The sequence below is a fragment of the Notothenia rossii genome (assembly GCF_949606895.1).
Source record: "Notothenia rossii genome assembly, chromosome: 4".
In the NCBI taxonomy this organism is placed as follows: domain Eukaryota; kingdom Metazoa; phylum Chordata; class Actinopteri; order Perciformes; family Nototheniidae; genus Notothenia; species Notothenia rossii.
This window is the reverse complement of record NC_136902.1, coordinates 26,959,420-26,983,755: the sequence shown is the minus strand read 5'-3', so window position 1 is coordinate 26,983,755 and position 24,336 is coordinate 26,959,420. Positions and strand designations below refer to the sequence as shown.

At 43.2% G+C, this 24,336-nt stretch overlaps 1 protein-coding gene across 3 annotated transcripts; it reads left to right on the top strand.

The window, feature by feature from the left end:
• The first annotated feature begins 11,981 nt into the window (after nucleotides 1–11,981).
• borcs6 (BLOC-1 related complex subunit 6) lies at nucleotides 11,982–23,184 on the top strand. 3 transcript variants are annotated; one of them, XM_079678207.1, is made up of 7 exons: nucleotides 11,982–12,048; nucleotides 13,240–13,832; nucleotides 14,156–14,342; nucleotides 14,479–14,661; nucleotides 19,273–19,436; nucleotides 19,537–19,620; nucleotides 19,931–23,184. In XM_079678207.1, the coding sequence occupies exons 2-7, from the start codon at nucleotides 13,248–13,250 to the stop codon at nucleotides 20,054–20,056; spliced, it is 1,329 nt and encodes a 442-aa protein (XP_079534333.1). In that variant the 5' UTR covers nucleotides 11,982–12,048; nucleotides 13,240–13,247; the 3' UTR covers nucleotides 20,057–23,184. The 3 variants fall into 3 exon arrangements, with proteins under 3 accessions (XP_079534333.1, XP_079534331.1, XP_079534332.1); XM_079678205.1 differs by having other exon boundaries at nucleotides 13,240–13,838; XM_079678206.1 differs by lacking the exon at nucleotides 11,982–12,048 and adding an exon at nucleotides 12,319–12,412 and having other exon boundaries at nucleotides 13,240–13,838.
• Nucleotides 23,185–24,336: the final 1,152 nt, after the last annotated feature.

Here is a 24,336-nt window from a genome sequence, read left to right as displayed (position 1 = left end):
ATTAATCTCTGACTTTAGACACCCCAGCCCAACCCCCTTCATCCACTGTAACAATATTTTAAAACTTTTTTTGGGGAGATTGTATTCTAATAGTAGTCTATTATAGTCAGATAACATAATGATCCACTGTCTTCACTATAGGAAATATGAGTGAATTGAATCACATGCTTTACTTAAATAAGTGGTTTTTGGGGGCCATAAAATAAAATAACAGGATTGTACGGTTATGAATGCATAATAAGTTAGTTATGATGTAGTTAAAACAATATCGATGATAGTCATTATTTTTGAGTGTTTTGGACTGAAATAAATCATGGGTCAAAATTGACCCGTGAACACCATGAACGGTAACAGCTTTCGAACACAACGGTTAAGTTCTTCCTAAAAATACCAACAATATTTCTTTTTAATTAGTCATTAGTTTTGTGATTTCTCAGTTTTTTTTATTTATTTTTTACAAACTTAACATCTGTTGTTGCAGTTATGTTGTGGCCTTAATACAGGCAACGCTGTTTTCTCTTAATTAATGCCAAGGTTCAGTGAAGATTAAACCATTTATCCCAGATAATATAAACATTCTCCCAGCCTGCACAAAGGGGGGCCTCTTTTCAGTTCCAGTTTTTTCTAAAATGTTATTTTACCATTATTTAACAAGGATAGTGTTACGGTTTGTGAAGGAAGCAGGATACAAATGCAGATATAAACTGAAAAAAACTCCTTTATTTCAAGGCTATGAGATAAACCAAGACAAAACGGAACACTCACCGCAAAACTAGATACAAATAAACAAATAACTAAGGCCACCAGGGTGGGTGGAGGGGGTCAGGAGGACGGGACTGAGGTGACCGCCCAGGGGCACAGCAGAGGACCAGGAAGGGATCTCGGGCGGACGGCCCGGGGGCAAGGCAGAAGCCGAGAAGGGGGATTCGGGCGGACGGCCCGGGGGCAAGGCAAAGACCATGGATGGGGTCTCGGGCGGACGGCCCGGGGGCAAGGCAGAGTTCAAAAAGGGGAATTCGGGCGGACGGCCCGGGGGCAAGGCAGAGTTCGAGGAGGGACGAAGACCACAGCTCTCAGAGGACAGGGCAGGAGCCGGTGTTGACCGGACAGGAGCGGGAGCCGGTGGGACAGGCGTCAGCAAGATCCCCCATGGAAGAGGACAAGGAGTTGGCAGGACCCCCGGCAGGAGAGTAGTCGGCGGGGCCTCCAGTGGCACAGGACATAGAGTTGGCAGGAGAGTAGTCGGCGGGGCCTCCAACGGCACAGGACATATGGTTGGCAGGACCCCCGGCAGAAGAGTAGTCGGCGGGGCCTCCAACGGCACAGGACATAGGGTTGGCAGGACCCCCGGCAGAAGAGTAGTCGGCGGGGCCTCCAACGGGACAAGACATGGAGTTGGCAGGACCCCCGGCAGAAGAGTAGTCTGCGGGACCTCCAACGGCTCAGGACATGGGGTTGGCAGGACCTCCGGCAGAAGAGTAGTCTGCGGGACCTCCAACGGGACAAGACATGGAGTTGGCAGGACCCCCGGCAGAAGAGTAGTCTGCGGGACCTCCAACGGGACAAGACATGGAGTTGGCAGGACCCCCGGCAGAAGAGTAGTCTGCAGGACCTCCAACGGCACAGGACATAGGGTTGGCAGGACCCCCGGCAGAAGAGTAGTCGGTGGGGCATCCAACGGGACAAGACATGGAGTTGGCAGGACCCCCGGCAGAAGAGTAGTCTGCGGGACCTCCAACGGCTCAGGACATGGGATTGGCAGGACCTCCGACAGAAGAGTAGTCTGCGGGACCTCCAACGGGACAAGATATGGAGTTGGCAGGACCCCCGGCAGAAGAGTAGTCTGCGGGACCTCCAACGGGACAAGACATGGAGTTGGCAGGACCCCCGGCAGAAGATTAGTCTGCAGGACCTCCAACGGCACAGCACATAGGGTTGGTAGGACCCCCAGCGGAACCTCCAACGGCACAGGACAAGAGACTTGAGTGGAGACTCGAGAGGAAACTCGAGAGTTGACTTGAGAGATGACTTGAGAGGGATCCCGAGCGGTGACTTGAGAGGGAACTCGAGAGGTGTCTTGAGAGGGAACTCAATAGGGAACTCGAGAGGAGACTTGAGAGGGGACTCGAGAGTTGACTTGAGAGATGACTTGAGATGGATCTTGAGAGGACACTTTAACGGAGACTTGAGAAGGGACTCGAGAGGAGACTCGAGAGAGAGGGCTTGAGAGGGAACTCGAGAGGGGACTTGAGGAGACTTTAGAGGGGACTCGAGAAAAGACTCGAGAGGGGAGCTGAGAGGGAACTCGAAAGGGATCTCGAGAGGAGAGTCGAGAGAAGACTTGAGAGGGAACTCGAGAGGAGACTCGAGAGGATACTTGAGAGGGGACTCGAGAGGATACTTGAGAGGGGACTCGAGAGGGGACTCAAGAGGGAGCTCGAGAGAGGGCTTGAAAAGGAACTCGAGAGGTGTCTTGAGAGGTGACTCGAGTAGGAACTTGAGAGGAGACTGGAGAGGGGACTCGAGATGAGACTCGAGAGGAGACTCGAGAGGAGACTTTAGAGGGGACTCGAGAGGTAGCTCGAGAGGAGACTTGAGAAGGCACTGGAGAGGAGACTTGAGAGGTGACTTGAGAGGGAACTCGGGTAGGAACTTGAGAGGAGACTGGAGAGGGAACTTGAGCAGGGACTTGAGTGGAGACTTGAGAGATGACTCGAGAAGGGACTTGAGAGGGAAATGGAGAGGAGACTTGAGACGGTTGGTTCACCAACAGAACACGGGGAGCTGGCGTCGGACGGACAGCCAACAGGACACGGGGAGCTGGCGTCGGACGGACAGCCAACTGGAGACGAGGTGCTGGAGTCGGCCGGTACGCCGACAGGACTCGGGGAGCTGGCGTCGGCTGAACAGTCAACAGGAGACGAGGTGCTGGAGTCGGCCGGTACGTCGACAGGACTCGGGGAGCTGGCGTCGGCTGAACAGCCAACTGGAGACGAGGTGCTGGAGTCGGCCGGTACGCCGACAGGACTCGGGGAGCTGGCGACGGCTGAACAGTCAACAGGAGACGAGGTGCTGGAGTCGGCCGGTACGTCGACAGGACTCGGGGAGCTGGCGTCGGCTGAACAGCCGACAGGACTCGGGGAGCTGGCGTCGGCTGAACAGCCAACTGGAGATGAGGTGCTGGAGTCGGCCGGCACGTCGACAGGACTCGGGGCACTGGCGTTGGCCGGTACATCGACAGGACTCGGGGAGCTGGCGTCGGACGGACAGCCAACTGGAGACGAGGTGCTGGAGTCGGCCGGTACGCCGACAGAACTTGGAGAGCTGGCGTCGGCTGAACAGTCAACAGGAGACGAGGTGCTGGAGTCGGCCGGTACGTCGACAGGACTCGGGGAGCTGGCGTCGGCTGAACAGCCAACTGGAGACGAGGTGCTGGAGTCGGCCGGCACGTCGACAGGACTCGGGGCGCTGGCGTTGGCCGGTACGCCGGCAGGACTCGGGGAGCTGGCGTTGGCCGGTAAGCCAGTCCTGGAGCCGAAACTGAAGGACCATGGGTACTGGGGCCGGTCCTGAAGCCAGAAGCATGGCTGTAAGGTCCGGTTCTGGAGCCGGAAACATGTTTGTAAGGTCCAGTTCTGGAGCCGGAAACATGGCTGTAAGGTCTGGTTCTGGAGCCGGAAACATGGCTGTAAGGTCCGGAGCTGAAGCAGGGACCATGGCTGATGGGGCCGGCACTGGAGCCGGAAACATGGCTGTATGGTCCGGTTCTGGAGCCGGAAACATGGCTGTATGGTCCGGTTCTGGAGCCGGAAACATGACTGCTGGGGCCAGCACTGGAGCCGGAAACATGGCAGTATGGTCCGGTTCTGGATCCGGAAACATGACTGCTGGGGCCGGCACTGGAGCCGGAAACATGGCTGTATGGTCCGGTTCTGGAGCCGGAAACATGGCTGTAAGGTCCGGTTCTGGAGCAGGGGGCATGACTGCTGGGGCCGGCACTGGAGCCGGAGTCATGGCTGCTAGGACCGGTACCTGAGTATGAGCTGGCTTCTTGACCTTGCGTCTTTTAGAGGTCTTTTGGAGACTCCGTGGACCTCCAAACGCCAGGCCGGATCCCAAGAAAGAGTCAGAAGCATCGGACCAGTCATCAGGACAACTTGTGAAGAGCTGTAACCACTCCGGCAACGAACTCCTCAACCAAGGCATTTCGGCCACTTCCATTCGTGCCCTCTCAAGAATAGCCTCTTTGTCCTTCCTGGAAGAAGTTCCTTTCCACGCGGCATGACAACATCGTAAAGCGAAGTCTAGATCTAACAGATCCATCTCACGATAATCCGCTGGATCCATTTTTTTGGTCGGTTCGTTCTGTTACGGTTTGTGAAGGAAGCAGGACCCAATTGCAGATATAAACTGAAAAAAAACTCCTTTATTTCAAGGCTATGAGATAAACCAAGACAAAACAGAACACTCACCGCAAAACTAATCATGGTACAAGACGAACCGACAAAGACAGACAGAAAACCCAGAACTTAAATACACAAAAGACTAATCACACAACAAGACACAGGTGAGGAGGGAGGAGGAAACACATGGGCCACAGGTGAACATAATCAGACAATCAGGGAGGGAAAGCAGACAGACAGCAACAGGCAAGACAGGACGTGACACTTTACAAAATAAAACAGGAAACAAAAGACAGAAAAAGATAAGACAAAACACAACACCGACAGATCGTGACAAATAGGTCTCATTGAGATTAAAAATCTATTTTTCAAGAGTCCTGGCCCAAGAATGGTTACAGCACAGTTACAGTCCATTTTAAAACACACAATCACAACACAGTCATACACCAAGTTTAGCCAAAGCATTTACAGACACAGTGGCCTGCACAAAAAAATGTAAATTTTTACATTTCTTTCAGCATAGTAGACCAGCTCATATAACGTTAAGATGCACGGGTTTTGACATAAATCAGTGTACAGTTATTTGCGGGAATATATTTAATTCCAGCTATGTTATTTCTAAGGCATGCTAACCTTCACTCCAAAACAGTAACATACCATACACCAAACCACCGTCCAACCCTGCCAAAGTGACCACATACAATATTTAATGCTCATGTTGAGTAATCTTCTGCGTAAAAGATGCGTTCCAATCAAGCCGGATCCCCTGCAAACCTTTAGTCGCTCTGCTGTTTCCTAACCCTTGTGGGTCAGCCACAGTGTACTCCATTGTTGCTGCTGGTTGTTTAACATATCATCAATTATACTTTCTTACTTGACAGGCTCAACTATGTGTGACCATGGCTTTACATTTATTTTACTGTTGAGCTTCACTTTCTGAGTAAAATCTTGCGAGGAAGGAAACTATTGGTATGATAGTGTTTAAGTCTGAGAAACAGGATATCACAGCAACACAGAAAACCATTTATTAAAATAAATGAGTGTATTGCACTGTGGTATTTTGTTTTGAATGAGACATTTGTTCTCTACTGCATCCTACAAGTATGACAAAGAGGAAGGATACCTTAATAACTGTCCTGTAGCAAAAGAATACCCTTAGTCTTGCAAACTAGTCACCATTTCAATAAATACATTGACTTTTGAACTACAGTAATTTGTATCAATTTACCCTTTGAGACCATAAACAACACTCATAACTGTACTTTTTGAAAATTCTATTTTTGTTTTGGCCTGTGTGCAGTGGAAACTTGTTCTAATCACTGCCCAATCACAGTTAATGTTTTCACATGTTTACATTCGGACGGAAACAATTTGAAGCTTTTATGTGTACTGAGAGGTCATTTTCGTTTCTCTTTACCAACCTGACCACAGTATCAGCACTGTAATGGTTGCCTTAAGAGCCTACATATTTCTTGACTCGAGGAATGGCGGTGATGGTCGATCGGTCGACCACTTTGGTTTAGATCAAAATATTTTAACACATACTGGATGGAATTTCCATAACATTTGGTACAGATATTTAAGGTCACCAGAGGATAAATCCTGATTACATTGGTGATCATCTGACTTTTTATTCTGGCCTCTGACCTATCATTATCTTCTGTACTTTGTCTCTACTTTGCTTGTGTTAAGCGCTAGTTAACACATTTCTTTTTTTTTATTTAACCTTTATATTGTGCACATTAGAACAGTAAGAAAGGTACACTACTTATTACTGCAAGAGCAGCTGGTGGTAAGGACTTCAGACAACATCAATTTAAAACATGCTACTGAGACAAGTGCCCTGTGTTTTAGGCTTGATTGAAGGTCATTCCAAGACCAAGGACCATAATAAAAAATACTTATTTTTAAAGCCTCAGTCCGCACGGCAGCTACCTGGAACCGTATCCAGGCACTGGATCTGAGGTTGTAAGAGTCACAAACTGGAGCAAATCTGATACATGTAGAGTGGAAGCTTACCTAAAATGGCTTTATACATTAATAAAAACCAATGCTGCATCCTAGTAAGTGAGGACCATCCAGTTAGGCTACACAGTTTGCAATGATGAGTCCTATAGGGTGCATTTGATATATAACGCAGTGTAGCATGGTAGAGTGGGTCAAGTTTGGCCAAAACAGTGGGACAGGCAAATCTATAAATGGTATCACCCCAGTCCAGCTGGGACAGGAATAAACCAGAGACCAACCTTTTACGGGATGAAGTTGAAAAACAACATTTAAGTCTGAAAAGGAAGCCAAGAGTGAATTTCAATTTATTTGTTAGAACTTCAATATGGTGTTTGAAGTTCAGATTACTGTCCAACCAAAAGCCCAGATATTTGTATGTATCGACAAACTCAACAGAGACGCCATCAAGGAGAGGCAAGACGACGCTGACTTGGGATCGAAAAGCATTGCTTTGGTTTTCTTACTGTTCAATAGCAGTTTGGAATCAAGAAGTGCATGCATGCAGAGAAGGAGCACATGAGTATACAATAGTGTCATCAGCATACATATGATAGGTAGACAATTGCATCTGATTACAAATATTGTTTACATATAATAAAAAGAGCAAGGGCCCCAAAATAGAGCCCTGTGGAACTCCCTTCTCCAAAGTGACAGGGTCAGAGAAAGTACTACCCAACCTGACGCATTGAGTACGGTCGGTTAGATAACTCTGAAGCAAGCAAATGGCATTATGACCGAAACAAGACACCAACATAACATTAGACATAATGTGGTGATCTACAGTGTCAAATGCTTTGGCTAGGTACAAACAGATTTTTTATCCAAAGGCTTGATATCGTCTAAGACTTTCAGACTGGCAGTCACAGTACTGTGCTTTGATCTGAGTCCAGATTGCATAGGGTTAAGGATGTTGTGTGAATTTAAAAAAAGTTTTAGCTGAGTAGAAACTAGGGACTCAAGAATCTTTGATAACACAGAAAGATTTGAGATAGGACGATAGTTATTCAACTCTGTGGGATCACCAGCTTTCAAGAGGGGCGATACCAGAGCTTGCTTCCACACAACTGGCAGTGTGTGAGTGGATAGGGAGAGATTAAAAAGATCAGTTACTGGTTGTGCTATAATCTGAGCAGCAATTTTTTTTAAAGAACGGGTCGAGGCCGTTAGGCCCGGCAGACTTTTTAGGATCAATTGAGTGCAAACCCTGTAAGACTTCAGAGACCGAGAAATAAGCAAAATCAAAAACAGGGGAGTTCCTCTCTTGACTAGGGCTGTGAGTACGACCATTTAGAGAGTCATGACTTTGCTCATCAAAAATGTGACCAGCGTTTTGGAACTGAGCATTGAAAGCATTAGACATACCATCTGAATCTGAAATAAAAGAATCACTGACCTCCAGTTTTTGTGGGAAACTAGAAACCTTCTTGTTCTGAAGTGATTTAATTGTTTTCCAGAATTTAGAATGGCCATTAAAACAATCAGTGATTAAGCTCAGATAGTAATCAGCTTTAGCTTTTTTAATAAGGGCTGAACATATATTTTTGAGGACACGAAAAAGAAGCCAGTCATAACAAGTGTTAGACTTTCTAGCTAAGGACCATTGCTTTTTTCGATCATGAATGAGATCAGATAGTTCTTTAGTAAACCATGGTGTGTTCCTATTCTTAACTCTGAATTTTCTAAGGGGGGCATGTCTATTAATAATCGATAAAAAGTGATCATTAAAGAATTGAACCGCAACATCGACAGATGGAATTAACGCTATGAAGTGCCATTTAACCTCCGCCAGATTGTGTAGGAAAGCCTGCTCAGAGAAGTGTTTGAAGCAGCGCCTGAGCACAATAAGGCCCTTGGCTTTGGGCAACTTAGTGCTCCTAATGCAAGCAATAGTGCAATGGTCACTGATATCATTAGGAAAAACACCAACAGACACATACTTATGAGCTGCATTTGTTAGAATGACATCTATAAGGGTATCGTTATTGGGTTTGGCAGGGTTTATTCTAGTGGGACTATCAATAAGCTGAGTTAAGTTCAAAGAATCACAAACCTGCTTAAACTGGGAAGATTTATAACTCAACCAGTCCCAATTTAAATCACCCAAAAATATGATTTCAGAAGAAAATGTAGACAACAATTCAGTAAGGCTAGTAGTTGCATTCATGATGGCCGATGGAGGCCTATAACAGCCAATAACAGTGAGAGGAGAATTTGCTATAGTTATTTGGACTGCTAGCAACTCAAATTGCCTTGGAATTGAAATTTAGTGAAGGACTGAGCACTGTAGTTTCTCAGCAATGTATATTGCAACATCACCAGCTCTGCCCTTATGATCCGCTCTGAATACATTATATCCATCAATGTGAATAACAGTGTCAGTGACAGATGGTTTTAACCAGGTTTCAGAAACTACAACAATATTAGCATGCCAACACACTAAACTGAGATGGCAAACGTCACTTCTCAACATAATTTTTGCATTGTCAGTGTTAGCATTTAGATGAAAGCACTTCTTTGCATAGCGCAGTCTCCAAAAGTTGCTAGCATGTCTGTAACACCTGACACAAGCTCAGTTATCATGGGGAACCAGCAGTGGTGTAAAGCAGGTAAGACAGATCCCAGTGCACTCAATGAGTTGACCTAAAGACAGCTTGTTACTGGTTTTGAGGCACTCTTTGGACTCTTTTTGCCAGAACCAACCGGCAGCTGAAAGGAAATGGCAGTAATCAAAATACCCTGATGACCTTCTCACCTATTGATCGGTTTTCTGCTCTTTCTCTCCTTCTTGCAGCTTAAAGCACTTTCTTTCAATCTGAAAATCCAATATTCCTTCTCCAACCTCCAAAAGCGTATCTCCATCTTCTCCTCACATTATTACCAAAAAGGTTCAGCTCATTTAAAGTAATGCACCAGCACTTACTGTACAATTATTTGGCTTATTTGAAGTAAATGAGCGTTCAGGTTACTAGCTGTTTCTTGCTGAGTTTGTATCATTAAGGTTGATTGCACTTATTGCAAGTCACTTTGTATAAAATCTGTTAAATGAAGTCTGATGTAATGTACTGAAGTGGTGACTCAGAATGGATTCATATTTATTGGAATGTTCTGTTCTCTCCAAAGGATTCAATAAAAAACATACAGCATGGTTGGAATGTGCATCAAATAAAATCGGCGTAGGAAACAATCAGTCAGGAAGAGCTGCTTTTGGAGTTTGCCACAAAGTGACTCATTTGATGGGGTTCGTGCACTTCACCACCGTATCCCTTTCAGTGATGCTCTCATGCTGGATAAAACTGTCTGCTCAAGCTTGATATTTAATTTTACCGCCAAATGCCTCAACGTTTTTTAAGGACTTTACGGTTTCTGAGTATGCACACACTTCCTCAGACTTCTGTATTTGATGATGTCCTTCCCCCTGACTTGTAACCACTGGATCTTCCGGTTGAGCATTCTACTGTAGATGATTGCATTTTCTTATACAATAGCAAAAACAACCTTTCTAAATGTCCTTGAAGTTCCAATTCAAAGCTAAACCTTTTGTTCCTACCACAAGCCTTACTAGACATCAATACCCCCCCCCCAAAAAAACTGAAGATGGTGTTGAATTTGGAAATACCTGTGGTAACCTCCTGTTGCTTACACAAAGAAAATGTTCATGCCTGTGTTCCATTAAAAGTTAAATGTGTTTACCACAGATACACGCCACTTTAGATCAAACTGATCTAAGGTATTTAAACAAAAATAATGATGTTAAAAGTGTGGGGCCTTTTATTAATAATATATACCTAATTGGCTGATATAACATGAATACTTCCTGGTTTTGTGAGCCGATAAGTAACACAAGAAAGCCGTTTTTGTGGCTGGAACGATAAAATGTCTCCGAACTGCTCCTGAGCGGGTATGCAATTCATATTTGTGATTAATAGGAATATGATTTATGGACCCTCACTGTTATTTCGGTTAATAAAGTGCAGCATGCATGTCTACAGATTCCATTATGGAAACCCCACATCTGTTTGAAGGCACATGCTTTCACTTTGCTTTGCATGCCTCATTTTCCTAAATGGTGCCTTTCTGGTGGCGGTTACTTTATTGTTAAAAAAGCTTCCCTCTGCCAGTATTCTCATCACAATGAACACTAAAATGTGGTGAAGGTCGGAGTGATTTTTAAATGTGCTATTCTCTGGAAATCATTGGCTTATTTCAAAGGTCTAATTGCCTTTAGGTAAATATCTCTCACTTTGATGTCTGGCACAAAAGCAGAAGGAACAAATGAGATAAAAAAGCCAAATCACCACAGAGAGAGGGAGCAGCTGGCCTGCATGGATTGGCTAGATTAGAAATGTTACGAGATCTTTAGATGTGGTAACAGTGTGGTTTTTGAATCCTCTCTCCTCTGCAGCAGCAGTGTTTGTCATTTCTGTCCAATTTAAAGGTTTGAAAACCACAGAGGCTGCCCAGCTTCCAGTTTGGAGGAAAAGCCAAGCAGAGCCAGGACCTTCTCATTATTTAAACCCCCATCCAGTCTGTTAACCATCAATTCAAATAAATTCAAGCACGTTTCTTTAATTCATCAATGGTTTATGAGACATAGGAAGAACAGCAGTGTTGCCTCTGATTCAATTACACACATGTATCCTGATTGTCTTTTGTAGACAGGAAACTGACTTTAATAAGGACTGGTATTGATAGGAAGACTATTTGTAAGACCATACTTTGAGCATAATCTCGCAAAAAGTGATTTTATGTTTAAATACATAACAATCATATTCCAAAATGGTAAATTCTGGGAAAATCTTCAAAGAAGTATCATGTTGTTAACTCTATTAATTTATATTTATATATTTAATTCTATTCGGGATTCTATTAATTCCCAGCTTTTCTTTACATTGAAATGTTGTCATTGTAATGTAAGTCTTGAATGGTCATCATACCCTCTTAGAGCTTACAAATTGAGCAGACTTTGTCTGAAAGACGGTTACTATAAACAGCATGCAATCAACACTTTGCCCTCCAGCTTTTTTTGAAGAGAGGATCAAATATTTAATTGCAAAGTGGCTGTTGGAGCAACTTAAAATTACATTAAGACACAATCAAAACAGGATATGTAAAAGGTATAAAAAGAGATACAGCTTTCACTCAAATTAATTAAAAAAGTTTGATATATCCTATAAGTATCTTTAAAAAATATTTGTTTTCCTTCTTACTGCCCTCACCAAGTGGTCAGAGTCAGACCATTAGCAGAAACTGCTTCTTTGCATTTAATATATGAAATAACCTAAATTCAACTTGTATCCTTTGGAAGGATGTTTTAGCGGTGTTTGTCTCCATCTGTGGGAGAACAGAGTTACATGCAGGATGAACCTTCATGGTGTGGATAGAGATAAACTCACATAGCCAAAGCAAGAGAGAGTTAGTGTTGCTTAGCACAAACCACACCTAAGCTGGAAAAATGTAGTTCGGATTTAAATACTGCTATGTCAATAGAAATGAACATGCAAACAAGAAGATTGCTATTATTTTTGCATCAAACGCTTTTATTTTTGCAAGGTGGAACTGTTCCCTTCAGATTCGTGGGGAGGGATTTGCTGGTCGGACTCGGTTGTTGCTTACATTTTTCGGAACAGGAACTACACTGGTGAGTGTTTTCTTTATTAAATGATGTTCTCTCCAACTACTGTATGACCTTATTAATAGATACGTAGCGTTGTTTACAAAAAGGTTCGTGTTGTCGTGTAAGAGTGTGCGAAAATAGAAGACGTGCTGTCAAAGCATTGTGGTTTAAAGGCCTGGACAGCTAACGTTAGCTGTGCTAGGCGGCTAATGACAGCAGCACATCAACTTCCTCAACGCTGGCAGGCAGCCCTTTATGTATTTTTCTCTTCTTTGTTCCTGTTTGTTTGTTTCGCGCTGTAGTCTTGACCCACTTGCCTTTGCTCAACCTCCAGAGGCGTTGTTTACTAAAGGCTTGAAAATGCAATGCAAGCCACTGTAAACACCAAGTAAGTTTGAGTCCAAGCTAATGCTAAGCTAAGCAACCTTATATTACGTAATTTCAGACCTAACCAAAAGTAACTGTAATCCATAAACCTCTCCATACAACAGCTACTGTTGTGGTTCAATAGTGTATAATGACATGAATAGGATACAATGGAACACAATGATAAGGTGTATGCAGATATATCCGTTACTTTAGCTAAATAAAAGTAGAATCTCTTTTTCAAATGTAACTTAGCCAACAGGGCATCATAAACACTGATGGAACAATAAACATAAACAATACAAACAACTGCCACACCCCAGCAATGCATACAATACAATATCCAGTAAATATTCAACACCAACCCTTAAACGTGTTCAGCTTTCGAAAACGGTGTCAGGGGGAAATTCAGGAGCAATTACATTGTGCAAGGGTCACATTTTCTCTCTGCTCTAAAATGGAGTATAGTCGACTTAAAACCAATTTGATTTCATGTATTTTCTTAATGAGGCATGCCAATTCATAAACCGCAGCATTGTTAGGTTATGGTTACAGCCGTTTCTCAACACTTCCTTTTTAAGAATATAAAAGTTGTGTTAATAAACTTCTCTTGCAGCAGACTATAATGTTTCCTTTGTTCTATTCCTGATCCAGTAACAGAGAAAGGGTTACAAATGAGTACGAGTAGTACATCTCAGATACCACATAAGCAGTGGTCCTTTATAACCATAATACCCAGCGGCCCTATTAAGCAGTGGTTCATAGAAGTATGGTAACTCCACCCTAATTGGATAATGGATTCAATATAGATGTAATAATGTCTAACAGTCTCTATCCCTCCTCCAACAGGCGGAGGGATGAGTCTCTCCCCTGTGATTGGCACAGACGTGCCAGAAACAGCTAATGGGGATGTGGCCCCCATCTCTCCAGAAAACGGCCCTCATGATCCGACCTCGGTGAAATGTGGGGGCAGCAGAGTGCCCTGTCCTGGAGAGGGATCAGAGGACACTGACAACCACGTAGATGTGGAGAACAAAGTTTACGATGGCGAAGGCTGCTTGGACTCAGAGACATTGAATAATGGTAGAACATCTAGTTTATCGTTACGCTCTTCTGACGAGCCGGACGCCTCCCTCCCTGCTGCCACATGCACAGGAGACTCAGAGGACTCAGAATCTGGCTCCAAAGACACAGATATTCATGAGGCCTCTAACACTGTAGGGCCTCCTGGTGCAGCTCTGCTGTGGGTCCCTGCACAGCGAGCACACTTCAAAGAGTTACCTCCCCGAGAAGGCCCTGCCACGTCGGACAGACAGCCGAGGGAGACGGACACCGACAGCCGAGACGAGGAGGAAGATGGAGAGAAGGAGAAACAGGATGAAGAGGAAGATGAGAAGAATGAAAAAAAGTGGATTCATCAACGAGCAGGAGGGAGAAAAAGGGTAGAGGTGATTATATTGTCCTTTAGCAGATTACATGTACCAGCAGGAGCAGATGGATTGAAGAGATAGTACCGGTCATGAGATGTAATGAACTCCTCCTGAACAAAGGTCAATGTAAGTAAATGCTTTAGAGCCTTTAGGAATGAACTGTTGGCTTTTAAAGAAGAGTGGATCATAATTCTAATGCTTGAGGATGAGACAATAAACTTTTGATCATAGAGAAGAGATGTGAAGCTTTAAAGCTGGTTTCCTAATGATCTGTCAGCATCATTGAATAAGCAGAAATGTAACCGTTCCTCTTTACTTCCTCTCCTGCTTTTCAGTCTTCACGACACTACTCCTCCTCCGCCCCTGGTCCCAGCACCTCGTCCTCTTCCTCCACCCCGCCTCCTCTTCTTCCCTCAGACGAACTCCCCTGCCCCCCCCACGTCATGGCCCAGGTCTGGGTACGCAACGTCCGGGGGATGCAGGACAGCAAGAGCCTGGATGAAATCAGCCAATCGTGTGGAGGTAGATTTGATGTTGTGTGTGTTGCAGTGTGGCTCATCCCTTTAGTGTATGTAAATGAACATAAACATTTGGAAATCAGTAGGTTCTGGAACTTTTTTACAATTTTATCCATCCGTTGTTTGCGTTTTCCCCTCAGGTGGTTTGGGGGCCAGAGGAGGGGGCAGAGGGGGTCAGTCAGAGGGCCGACGAGCCACCATCTCCTCGGCTCTGGAGCTAGAGGGGACGGTCCACCAGGAGGGGGATCTGACTCACTTCATCTGCAAGAACCTGGAGCAGAAAATCAAGATGAGCTCCAAGCCCAGTCTCGACTGCAGCGACTGTGAGTATGAAGCTGAGGCAGAACCTTAAACGGTTTCATTTCAGCAAACACAGTTAATTTTCTTCTTTTAATTATTGTAATTCATAACCAATTTAAAATACATCTCACTCAATAATCTACACATTTTATTTAAATTAATAATCCTTATATGGAAAGGATTTAGAACTCCTGTAAGTGTGTGAAGAGAAGTAGGTGTGCATACGAGTGTAATAATGTGAGTGCATTTCATGTACTTTTACAGTTTGTGCTTGTTTTGCATTTGTGCTAAGAACGTGTGTTCGTGCAGTATATATACTGATTGACATAGATGATATGCATGTTGCCTCTATGTACGTTGCTTTCATTACTGTGTTTTTCAGGAGGGTCTAACACAGTGGTTCCCAAAGTGGGGGGTGCAGAGGCATGACAGGGGGGGCGCAAGAGACCAGGAGGCCCTGTGGGCCATCTAAGCTAATTTACAGATGGCCCTGAGCCCAATAGAGATTGCCCTGAAAAATTCGCGCGGACGAAATGGCACGAAGGGTTTGGGGGGCCTCCCCCTAGAAAAGAAAATATTTTTGAAGGTCTTACTGTAGATGCTGTCTGGTACATTCTCAAGACTGAATTATAAGATGAACCACCACAATATTATATTGTACAATTTCAATTTTATTCTTCATTTCACTTGTTTGTTTGTTCTTGTTTGTGTTTGCTCGCTTGCATGCCCTGCATAGCTATAAGAAATACTTAAGTTGTTGGTCAAGACACTTTCCATCTGATGAAGGCAAATGCCTTCCCAAAAGTAAAAAAGTAGAAAACATTAAATTCAGTTATAACTGCCAAAACAAACATTATTTACACTATTATGGCCCCTGTTAAAAATGTTTGTAATGTTATCTACTGTAAGTTGGTCGAATGAATGCTTCCTCATCCGGAAGCTGACCGAGCAGACCCGAGCAGCAGTCGAGAGGAGCCGAGCGCATCCGCGAAGCACACAAAAAGGCGACGTCAGAGTTCCCGTTAGCCGGCAAATCTAAATCTCTTTGGTCAAAATAATTTCCATTTAGCGCAATACCGCTTCAGTTGCGCCACTTATGTGACAGACAAGAAGAGTATGTGACAGACAAGAATAGTCAATTCTAATGTCTAACACTTAATGTGGAGAAAGAGATGTCCTGTCTGGGTAGATTGTGCGTTGATCTGTTGGTAATGCTTCGGGGTTCCGGTGGGCATGTAAAAAAATGCATAATGCTGCGCTATACTTTGTGATCACCCAGTTGCATAGCGACACTTATTGTTTAGGTGTCTTTTAATAAGCAGGTAGTCATATCATTAGCTAGAACTAGCTGGATCTGATCGATATGGACATAAACGCGAGTGAAGTCTAATCTGACGGGAGAGAGAGATTAGCTGCTGCTGACGAGTCGAGACGCAGCGCTGCATGATCACATGCAGCGGTGAGCGGACAAAACACACACTTCAGGTTAGAATATCACACGTAGCTATTTTAATTACCTCTCAAACTACCGTAACTAGTTATAGATATGTTTAGTTTTACTGTCGGGTCACTCATTACTGGATCCGTGAGCTGCATGATACTGGCATAATAAGATTGCCCGATCGGGCAACCAGCAGGTGAGGCTTCATTGCCCGAGCTAAATACTAGATGGCCCCGGGCCATCGGGCAGTCCTTAATGTCGAGCCCTGTAATCATAATTTCAAAAATTATTGATTCGAAAATGATACAGTACTATTACGTCTGGGTCTCTGTGTTTCATTAAAGCTCGGCTCTGTGTGTGTGTGGAACGAGCCATTTTGTGTGCGTGCACGCGAGAGAGAGAGAGAGAGTGCACCGGGGCGGGGGACATATAAAAATAGCACCTTACCCCTGCTTACACCTATATGCCATAAGCCTTCATTGTAATTGTCACATTGTGTATATGTGCGGGGAGTGTTGCAGTAGAATATTCAACTGTAGCGACCGGTACATTAATGGAAAACCCTAAATGTTTGAGCACCCTCTATGAAATGTCAAGCTACCCCACAGCACCCCCAAAAGAAATATCTGGCGCCGCCACTGAGCCTGACTATTTGTGTTGGGGGGGCCCGACTTATTTTTCTCTCCAAAGGGGGGGCCTGACAGAAAAGGTTTGAGAACCACTGGTCTAACAGATGAACTCTTCAAATTGAGGCTTCAGAAATGATTTTCACAGGTTAATAGCATTTGGAGAGGCAGTTGGGCTGAAACAGCAGTCAGATACATCATTCACACCAACGGTGTTTCAGGGCCGGTTCAGAGCTGGAGCTTGAAAAGCACTGGGTTTTCCTCTTCACACCGCAGCGGAGCAGCCTCTTAGCTCCGGAATCCGGTTCATTTCGAGCACCAAAAATTTTTCCGGCCAGAGCAAAAGCACCGCATACGTCACGCTTACGTCGAGGCAGGGGCGTGGGCAGGGATCAACTCCTGAACAACAACAAAAAGCCTGCGTTTTATCCAGTTTGTATACAACGAGAAACTTAACAAGCAGCAGTGGTCCACTGAAGAGACCAGTTACCTACTGGGAATCTGGTCCTCCGAAGAGGTACAGAGGAAGCTGGAAAGCTGGACCACAATCGGCCATTGTTGTTGTTGTCGGTGTCAGCTTTGAGGGCTTTCCGCGCGGTTCGGCTTTATGAAGCAGGCACGCAAACGGTTACGTCATGACGCAAACAATGACGCAATTACGCAGCTCCAGTCGGACTCTGGGCGGTGTTAAAAGAGCCGGAGCTAAACCGAAGAACCGGTTCTGAACCTGAAAAGCTCTCGCACGGAGCTTGAACCGGAGTTGCGTTGGTGTGAACGAGGTAAGATACACAGACAGTTTTTCCCTGCAGAGGATTAAATGCTGAGTCAGCCACTCTTTCAGCCACATGTATTTATAACTTTGGTCATGTCTTACCCAAAAACAGTAGCAGAGAATCGATTCGCTGTCTTACCGAATGAATCACTGTGTCTGTCGAAAGTGATGCTGACATTCATCATCTGAATGACTTTAAGGAGGCAAGTGCGATACTGATGTATGACTGAGATATATATGGAGTCCATGAAGAAGTTCACTGTGAACTCACCATAGCTTTGTTTGAAGATCAGTGCAGCATCTTTATAACAGTCAAAAGCTTGTTGGTTGGACCGTAAACTTGAATGATTATGAAATGTGGTTTTGTGGTAACAGTGCAAACACAATTGAATGGAAGTTGCAAAAAAAGCATCAAAATGTTTGCGACTTGTTTAATCGGATAGATTATCTGGTGCCATATTTATACTGAAAAAGTCTGTCTCTCTTTTGTTCTACAGGTTTGAGTTTTGCGACCCATTCAGCAAAGGCAACATTGAGAGACACTCACATGTAGACTACATCATTATATTATTTGAAAGTGGCTCTTTGTCATACAATTTGAAGGACATAAAAAGGGATTTGTTTGAAGGAGTAACCTTTGCTTGAACAAGGAAATCTCAGGTTATTGAATGAAATGAAAGTGTTATCATTTCTTAGAGTTCTCTCTCTGTGACATTTTTAGATGAATAATTAAATTGTGATGAACTCTCTTTGCCCTTGCTCTCTCCTTCTTCCCACTTGTTCCTGGTGGATTAAATTAGCCTCAGTCTGTTTTTTAACGAGCAGCAGAGGCCCAGAGGAACTGAAACCGAGATGGTTTTCGAAAAGGTCACACATTCACAGCAACGTCAGAGATTAAATCACGTCTATAGAATCAGCAGGTTGTCTGTGAGCCCAGCAGCTCCATTATCAGCCATCTGTCCTGTCACATTTTCCAGGAGAAAGACGCTGAACCGCTGCCCTTCACTCAGAGGAAAAATGAAGGGTCAGATTAACTGGCCACTCAATTTAAACAGAGCGACACAGTCAATACGCCCTCTGTTGCAGCTCATTCCCTCTACCTGCTGATTCAATTAGGAGGCATGACTCAGACTTTGTTTGGACTGGAGACATTTATAATGGAGGTGCTGCTGCAGCCCGACAGGGATCGCTTTCAGACACTGAACCCTGCGTCTTCCTCCTTTGGGACACTTTTATTTTGTGTATTCCAAAACGCAACAAGGCACATCTGTTCTTTTAATTCAGTGCCATGATTTGTTTTATTCTGTTTTGGCAGAGCAGCTGTTTCAGTAAATAGGAATAATTAATCAGTTTCTTTTGACTTTATGTGTGTGTGTTTTTATTTGATCTATTTTCCTAGTTTTCTTGTCATTTCTAAAGCGTTCCTATCATGCTCTTTTGGGTTTTTATTTCCTGTAGTGTTTTATAAAGGTTTATGTGCATGTGAATGGGCTGCAAACATCCACAACTCCCTCCACTCCTGAAACGCTTCCATTGTAGTCCTTTGTTAACTTCCGTGACATAGTGACATCACAATGTAACCCTCGCATTTCTATTGGCTAGTTCTCCAATACATTGTATGTGATAGGTAAGGGACGGGACATCTATTAGTGGTTGACCAATCATAACAGAGCCAGCCAGTTAACCAATCAGAGCAGACTGGGCTTTTTAATTCACAGTAGAGGCACAAAATCTAAATATGAAACCTTAAATTGAGCATAATAGGCCCCCTCATTTTGTAATTTCCTCTTACCAGCGGACTGTTCCGGTCCCATTTACCGAAGCCGGGGGTCGTCACGGAGACCAGCAGACATCCCCCCCATTGATCCTTCTGTCCTATTGGATCTTGAGAGACACACCCAGGAAGTGTCGCACAGCGTGGAGATGATGATGCGGAGCCTCAATGGCACCATCCAGAATGTGAGTTGTTATAAAATGCATTAGGCTTGTTTTCAGTGTCATCGCTCACTATTGGATTTGTGTAACAAATGTAACTCTGTACATCTGTGTGTTCATCCAGATGACGGCTCTGAGTGTGGGCTACATCCAGACCTACAGGGACTCTGTGGACAGCCTGGGGGAGTCTGTGGATATGAGCATAAAGGTGACAATGTGTGTGTATGTGTGTGTTTTCTCCATTGACAAAAAAGGCTATAACAGAACGAAATAATACACTTTCACTACAAAAGGGGTTAAAACATTATCTTACTTCTTTATTAGAATAATGTTGTTAATAATTTACTTTAATTCTAGACACAATGTGTTGCATTTTAGCCGTATACTCAAAGCAAAAGAAAGGCAGAACTGAGCACACTTATTCACCACATTTTCATTCATTGAATAATATCCTCATATGGTGCTGTCTATAAGGCATCATCTTTTTTATCGCTTGCTTTGTGTGTTCCTTCCAACAGGGCATGTACACACTGATGGCTCGCTGCGAGGAGTTGGACCGCTCCATGCAGCCCATACACACCCTGGCTGCACAGATCCGGGACATCAAACGCACCCTGGACGCCCTGGAGGTGATCTGCAAGTAACCCCGCCCGTCCGGTACGAATACACACTCCACCTGCAAAGATCTGACGCCAAGCACATCCTGAGCGAGGCCATCTGCAAGTAAAGACACCTTCCTGCAGGTAGCACACACACACTGCAGCGGGGATTAAGTGCACCTCTGGATTCTTGGAACCATTGCCACCAGGAATTCTGGATGATTGGCCATCATAGCCCCTCCGCTTGTTCATCATTTGAAGTTGTTTGTCTCGTGAGATTGACTAAATAGCTCTTGATTTATTCTTCGGCCGAGCTTAACCCTCTTTTCTTTTTTTTTAAGAGCACCCACACTTCCTCTAATGAAGTTTTCGCAAAACTAAATCTGACAATTTTGCTTGCTTTTGGGACAATTGGTCAAGTTCCTTAACACTTACCTGTGGAAAAAACACACAAATACAAACAGATCTGTTGAATATATGTGGCTGAGTGCTGCCTTTCTCCACTTTACAGCCTGAGGAGTATTTTGTGTCATTATCCGTCCAGCCCGCTTCGTTCAGATTGCACTAGTCGTTCCTCCGCACATGGGGGCGATGTTTCTCTCTCTGTCGCTCTCTTCTCGTATGGAGAGGCCAGTATGAACTGCTCAGAAGACACTTGACTTTTGCACAGGAACAGAAAGTCTATTTTTTAATCTTATGCAACAAAGATCAGATTCTTTTACTGCGGGCTAAATGAGGGGAGGGAAGCATCATGTCTGTCTTTTTAAATGTTTATTTATTCGCTTCTCTCAGTGTGCATGCTTTTTCAACTACACTGCTACTCTGTGTCACTATGAACAGACCAGTACAGCCAGATTTGTTCACAGGTTGCCACTGAACAGCCCACCTGTAGCATTTGGAGTTCAAACTCAAATGCTGCTTGAAGGTAGTTAGTAGTCAAAGGTCATGAAAGTGTTTTCTACTTAAATTCTCTCAGACTATTTATCAATTAAAAACCGGTAACCTTTCATTCAAATGTCTACCTTCCTAATTTAAAGCTATCACCAGCCATGTGTCATTTGGCCTTGAAACTTTCCTCCTCTGCGCCAATGCAAGCTGTTTTCAAGCACATAACTGGAAAAATATCTCATGTATCCGACAACAGTGGCTTTAAATGTTTGAAAAGCTCTTGCTACTCATTTGACTTTTAAATGTCATCAAAAGTAAAAAACAATTTGTGCAAGGCTGATAAATTCAGCCAACTGAAACCATTGAAAATCTAATTGAATTTCCAGACATGGAGGTAGCTAACAAACCGCTCATTAATTGGGTTGTGTTGTTTCAGCTTTGAATTAGTCAATGGAAAGAAATGATATTTTGTATTAGAAGAACTCGGTGTCAAACACATTTTGAATCTATTAAATGTGGCCAATATTCAACGAAATAATATTCTGTTTTAGGTTGTGGCTGTAACTGTACTCCTGTTAAATGGTTGATTCCTTAATTTGGAACATTGTTTATTTATATTGCATCTCCTAGGTTTGTGTTCGAAACTATAGGGGGAAAAATCCTGTAAATGAAATGTAATCAGTAAGGCTTCTGACTGTACTGAACAGTCACAAAGAAGCGAGCATTACATGTCTGTGCAGCATGTCCTAGCATTTGTTTTCTTCAACACTGAGGAGATTGTTAGAACAAAAGAGGATCTGGGAAACGGCGCTGGAGTCGGGACAGAGCCTCCGCATGGGAACTAACGTGAACTCTTATCACGTTTTATGAAGTGAGTATTTATTAATTTACTTAACCGACCAAAAACCATTTGGAGCATTAAACTTAATTTAATGAAAATACTGCAGTACGTCTGTCATTGCACTGGTGGTAGATAATTGTACGCGTTGTACGTATTACTGATGGATTTGGGGATTTTACATCTACAAAACGTTTATCAGAGCAATACTGCAAAGCAGAGTAGTTACACTTTTTAACCTTGGCTCTGTAACTGTTAATGTGTTTTCATCTCTGTGGGGAAAGATAATGTGATTGGCTTCACAAATTAAATTCTGTGTGAAATCTGCTCTTTGTCTGCTTGTCACTTCAGTTGACCTTTTTGGCAAAAGTTTGTGAAAATTGTCGGGGATATTATTAAAAACAAAGATGAGCATCTCTTAAAAGCCTAAAATAAAAATATATATTGATCCTGATTCCCTTGATTTAACTGTAATTTCCTCCACGTTGGTAAAATGTAAATGCTCTCTTGCAGATGAAGGTAAATGTCCAGAGAGTGGGACCTTTGGTAGATTTTCCATGTGAGAAAGGATCCTTGAGCTCTGGCAGGAAATGTCCTTGTTCATATCCAGTGGCGAGCCGTGACTTTATACCTAAGCCCTCTGACCCCCACCCCTTCCCTCGAAAAAATAAAGAAAAAAATAGTTATTACGTATAACAGCGTATACTTCAGCGGAATATCAAAACAACGACCCGGGGTGCAAAAATGAAAGCGACCCTCTACCAACCAAAACAAAACCTGTAAATAACCCAGTTTGTGTTCCTTAAAATTGAAAAGGATATTGCATTGTGTTTGTTACTTTCGTTGCAGTTGTATGTCTTAAGTGTAATTTGGCATGCTTTTATTTTGAAGGCGAGTTTACGCTGTTGACAGTTGTTGTTGCTATGGAATCAAGAAAAGCTTCACAGCGGGCGGAACTTGTTATAAAGTCCGCGATAACAAAACCCACCCATTTAGAGGGAAGCTATGATTGGTCAATTGTACTGTCATTTGACATTACTCTCTCGTTCACTTACTATAGCTGGTCCTCTGTGAATTCATAGCTGGACGTCCAACAGCTCCTTTCTTCACAGTAACTCGCAGAGACGAGCTTCTTTCATTTAACCCTTCACATTCAAACAGAAACTGAATTGGCAGATTCGAAGGATTTATTTCTTTGGAAATGTTATTTTAAATCAAGTTATTTTTGGTAAAACTAATGAAAAATATATCTAAAAAAAAATATGTTTTAATGTTTTTATAAATATTATTTTGTAGAATATCTTAGGCCCTCAGAGAGGGCCTAGAGGGCCCTGACGGCTCGCCACTGTTCATATCTCATAAATGTATGATACACAAATGTTCTGTTGTACAATCAGATGCACCTGTGTACATATTTCTTTCTGTAACTAAAAATTATTTAGATACCCTTTGTCTTGAGTGTATATTTTATTGAAAAATAACAAATACATTTACATCAGCTGCAAAAACAAACATTTCCGGGTTTATATTTTTATACTTTTTTTTAAAGTGTAGGCTAATGCCTCAAGAAGCAATGAAGGATGTGATGGAGGAAGTAACAAATATAAACAACACTTGCTTACAAAAATATGCACATATATGAACGGATGCCTATTATGAACTGAATGTATGTCCTTTAATCAACAGATACTGCATTTGAAACAGACATTTTAATTTCAATAACTACATGCTGGTGAGACCAAGAAGCCTTTTCACAGAAGATATGTTGATGTCACAGCAGGAAAAGCACAATGTCAGAAATAACATGGCTCTGTTGTATTCCCTGTAAGCTGTGACAGTGAGCCAGCATGCACAACAGGACCCTGAATTAGTTAAATGAAATCCAACCATCAATAATGGTATTGTTTACGCCTCTGCTTTTGCTGCTTTGACATTTCAATTACAATGACCATGTTGAATTTAGCTACAACTCAGGCAGAAGAAGCTAGTGAGCTGTAATTAAGTGAATGGACCTTTTAAAAAATACTAATATTTGATGCCACAAAGTCTGGATGTTTTTGACAATATACAACATTTAAAGGCCAATGTTAACACGTATGTCCTTTGTCCTAGATATGGATGTCAAACTTACTACTGGAAAAGGAATGAACAAAAACGATAACTCGTTAAGACAGATTAAAGGGCCGGTTCACTTGTATTTCAAATATACCTCACCTCACCCCTTTTAAATCCCACTTAACTACTAAATGAAAAGAGAAACTTGCAAAGCACAGACAGACAAATGTACAAACGAAATGTGCAAAAAAAACTAAACAAACCGACTGCTTTCCTGTATCTGTGGTCACGGTAAAACATGGCTGATTCGATATGACAATAAATATCTAATATGTCACATCTCCCTTCTCTGAAAAGGATTAAATACAGCCTGGAGAAACTGAAGGAAAAAGTGACAAGTGTTTGTACCACTAATGTCTCTTGGCACATTTGTTGATATGTTTGAAGTTCCAGCTTTAAACATAGGGTGTTGTACTGAACAGAGCAGCACTCCTGCAGCTAGCAGTGATCAGTGTCTTGCTCAAGGGCACTTCAGAAGGGCTCA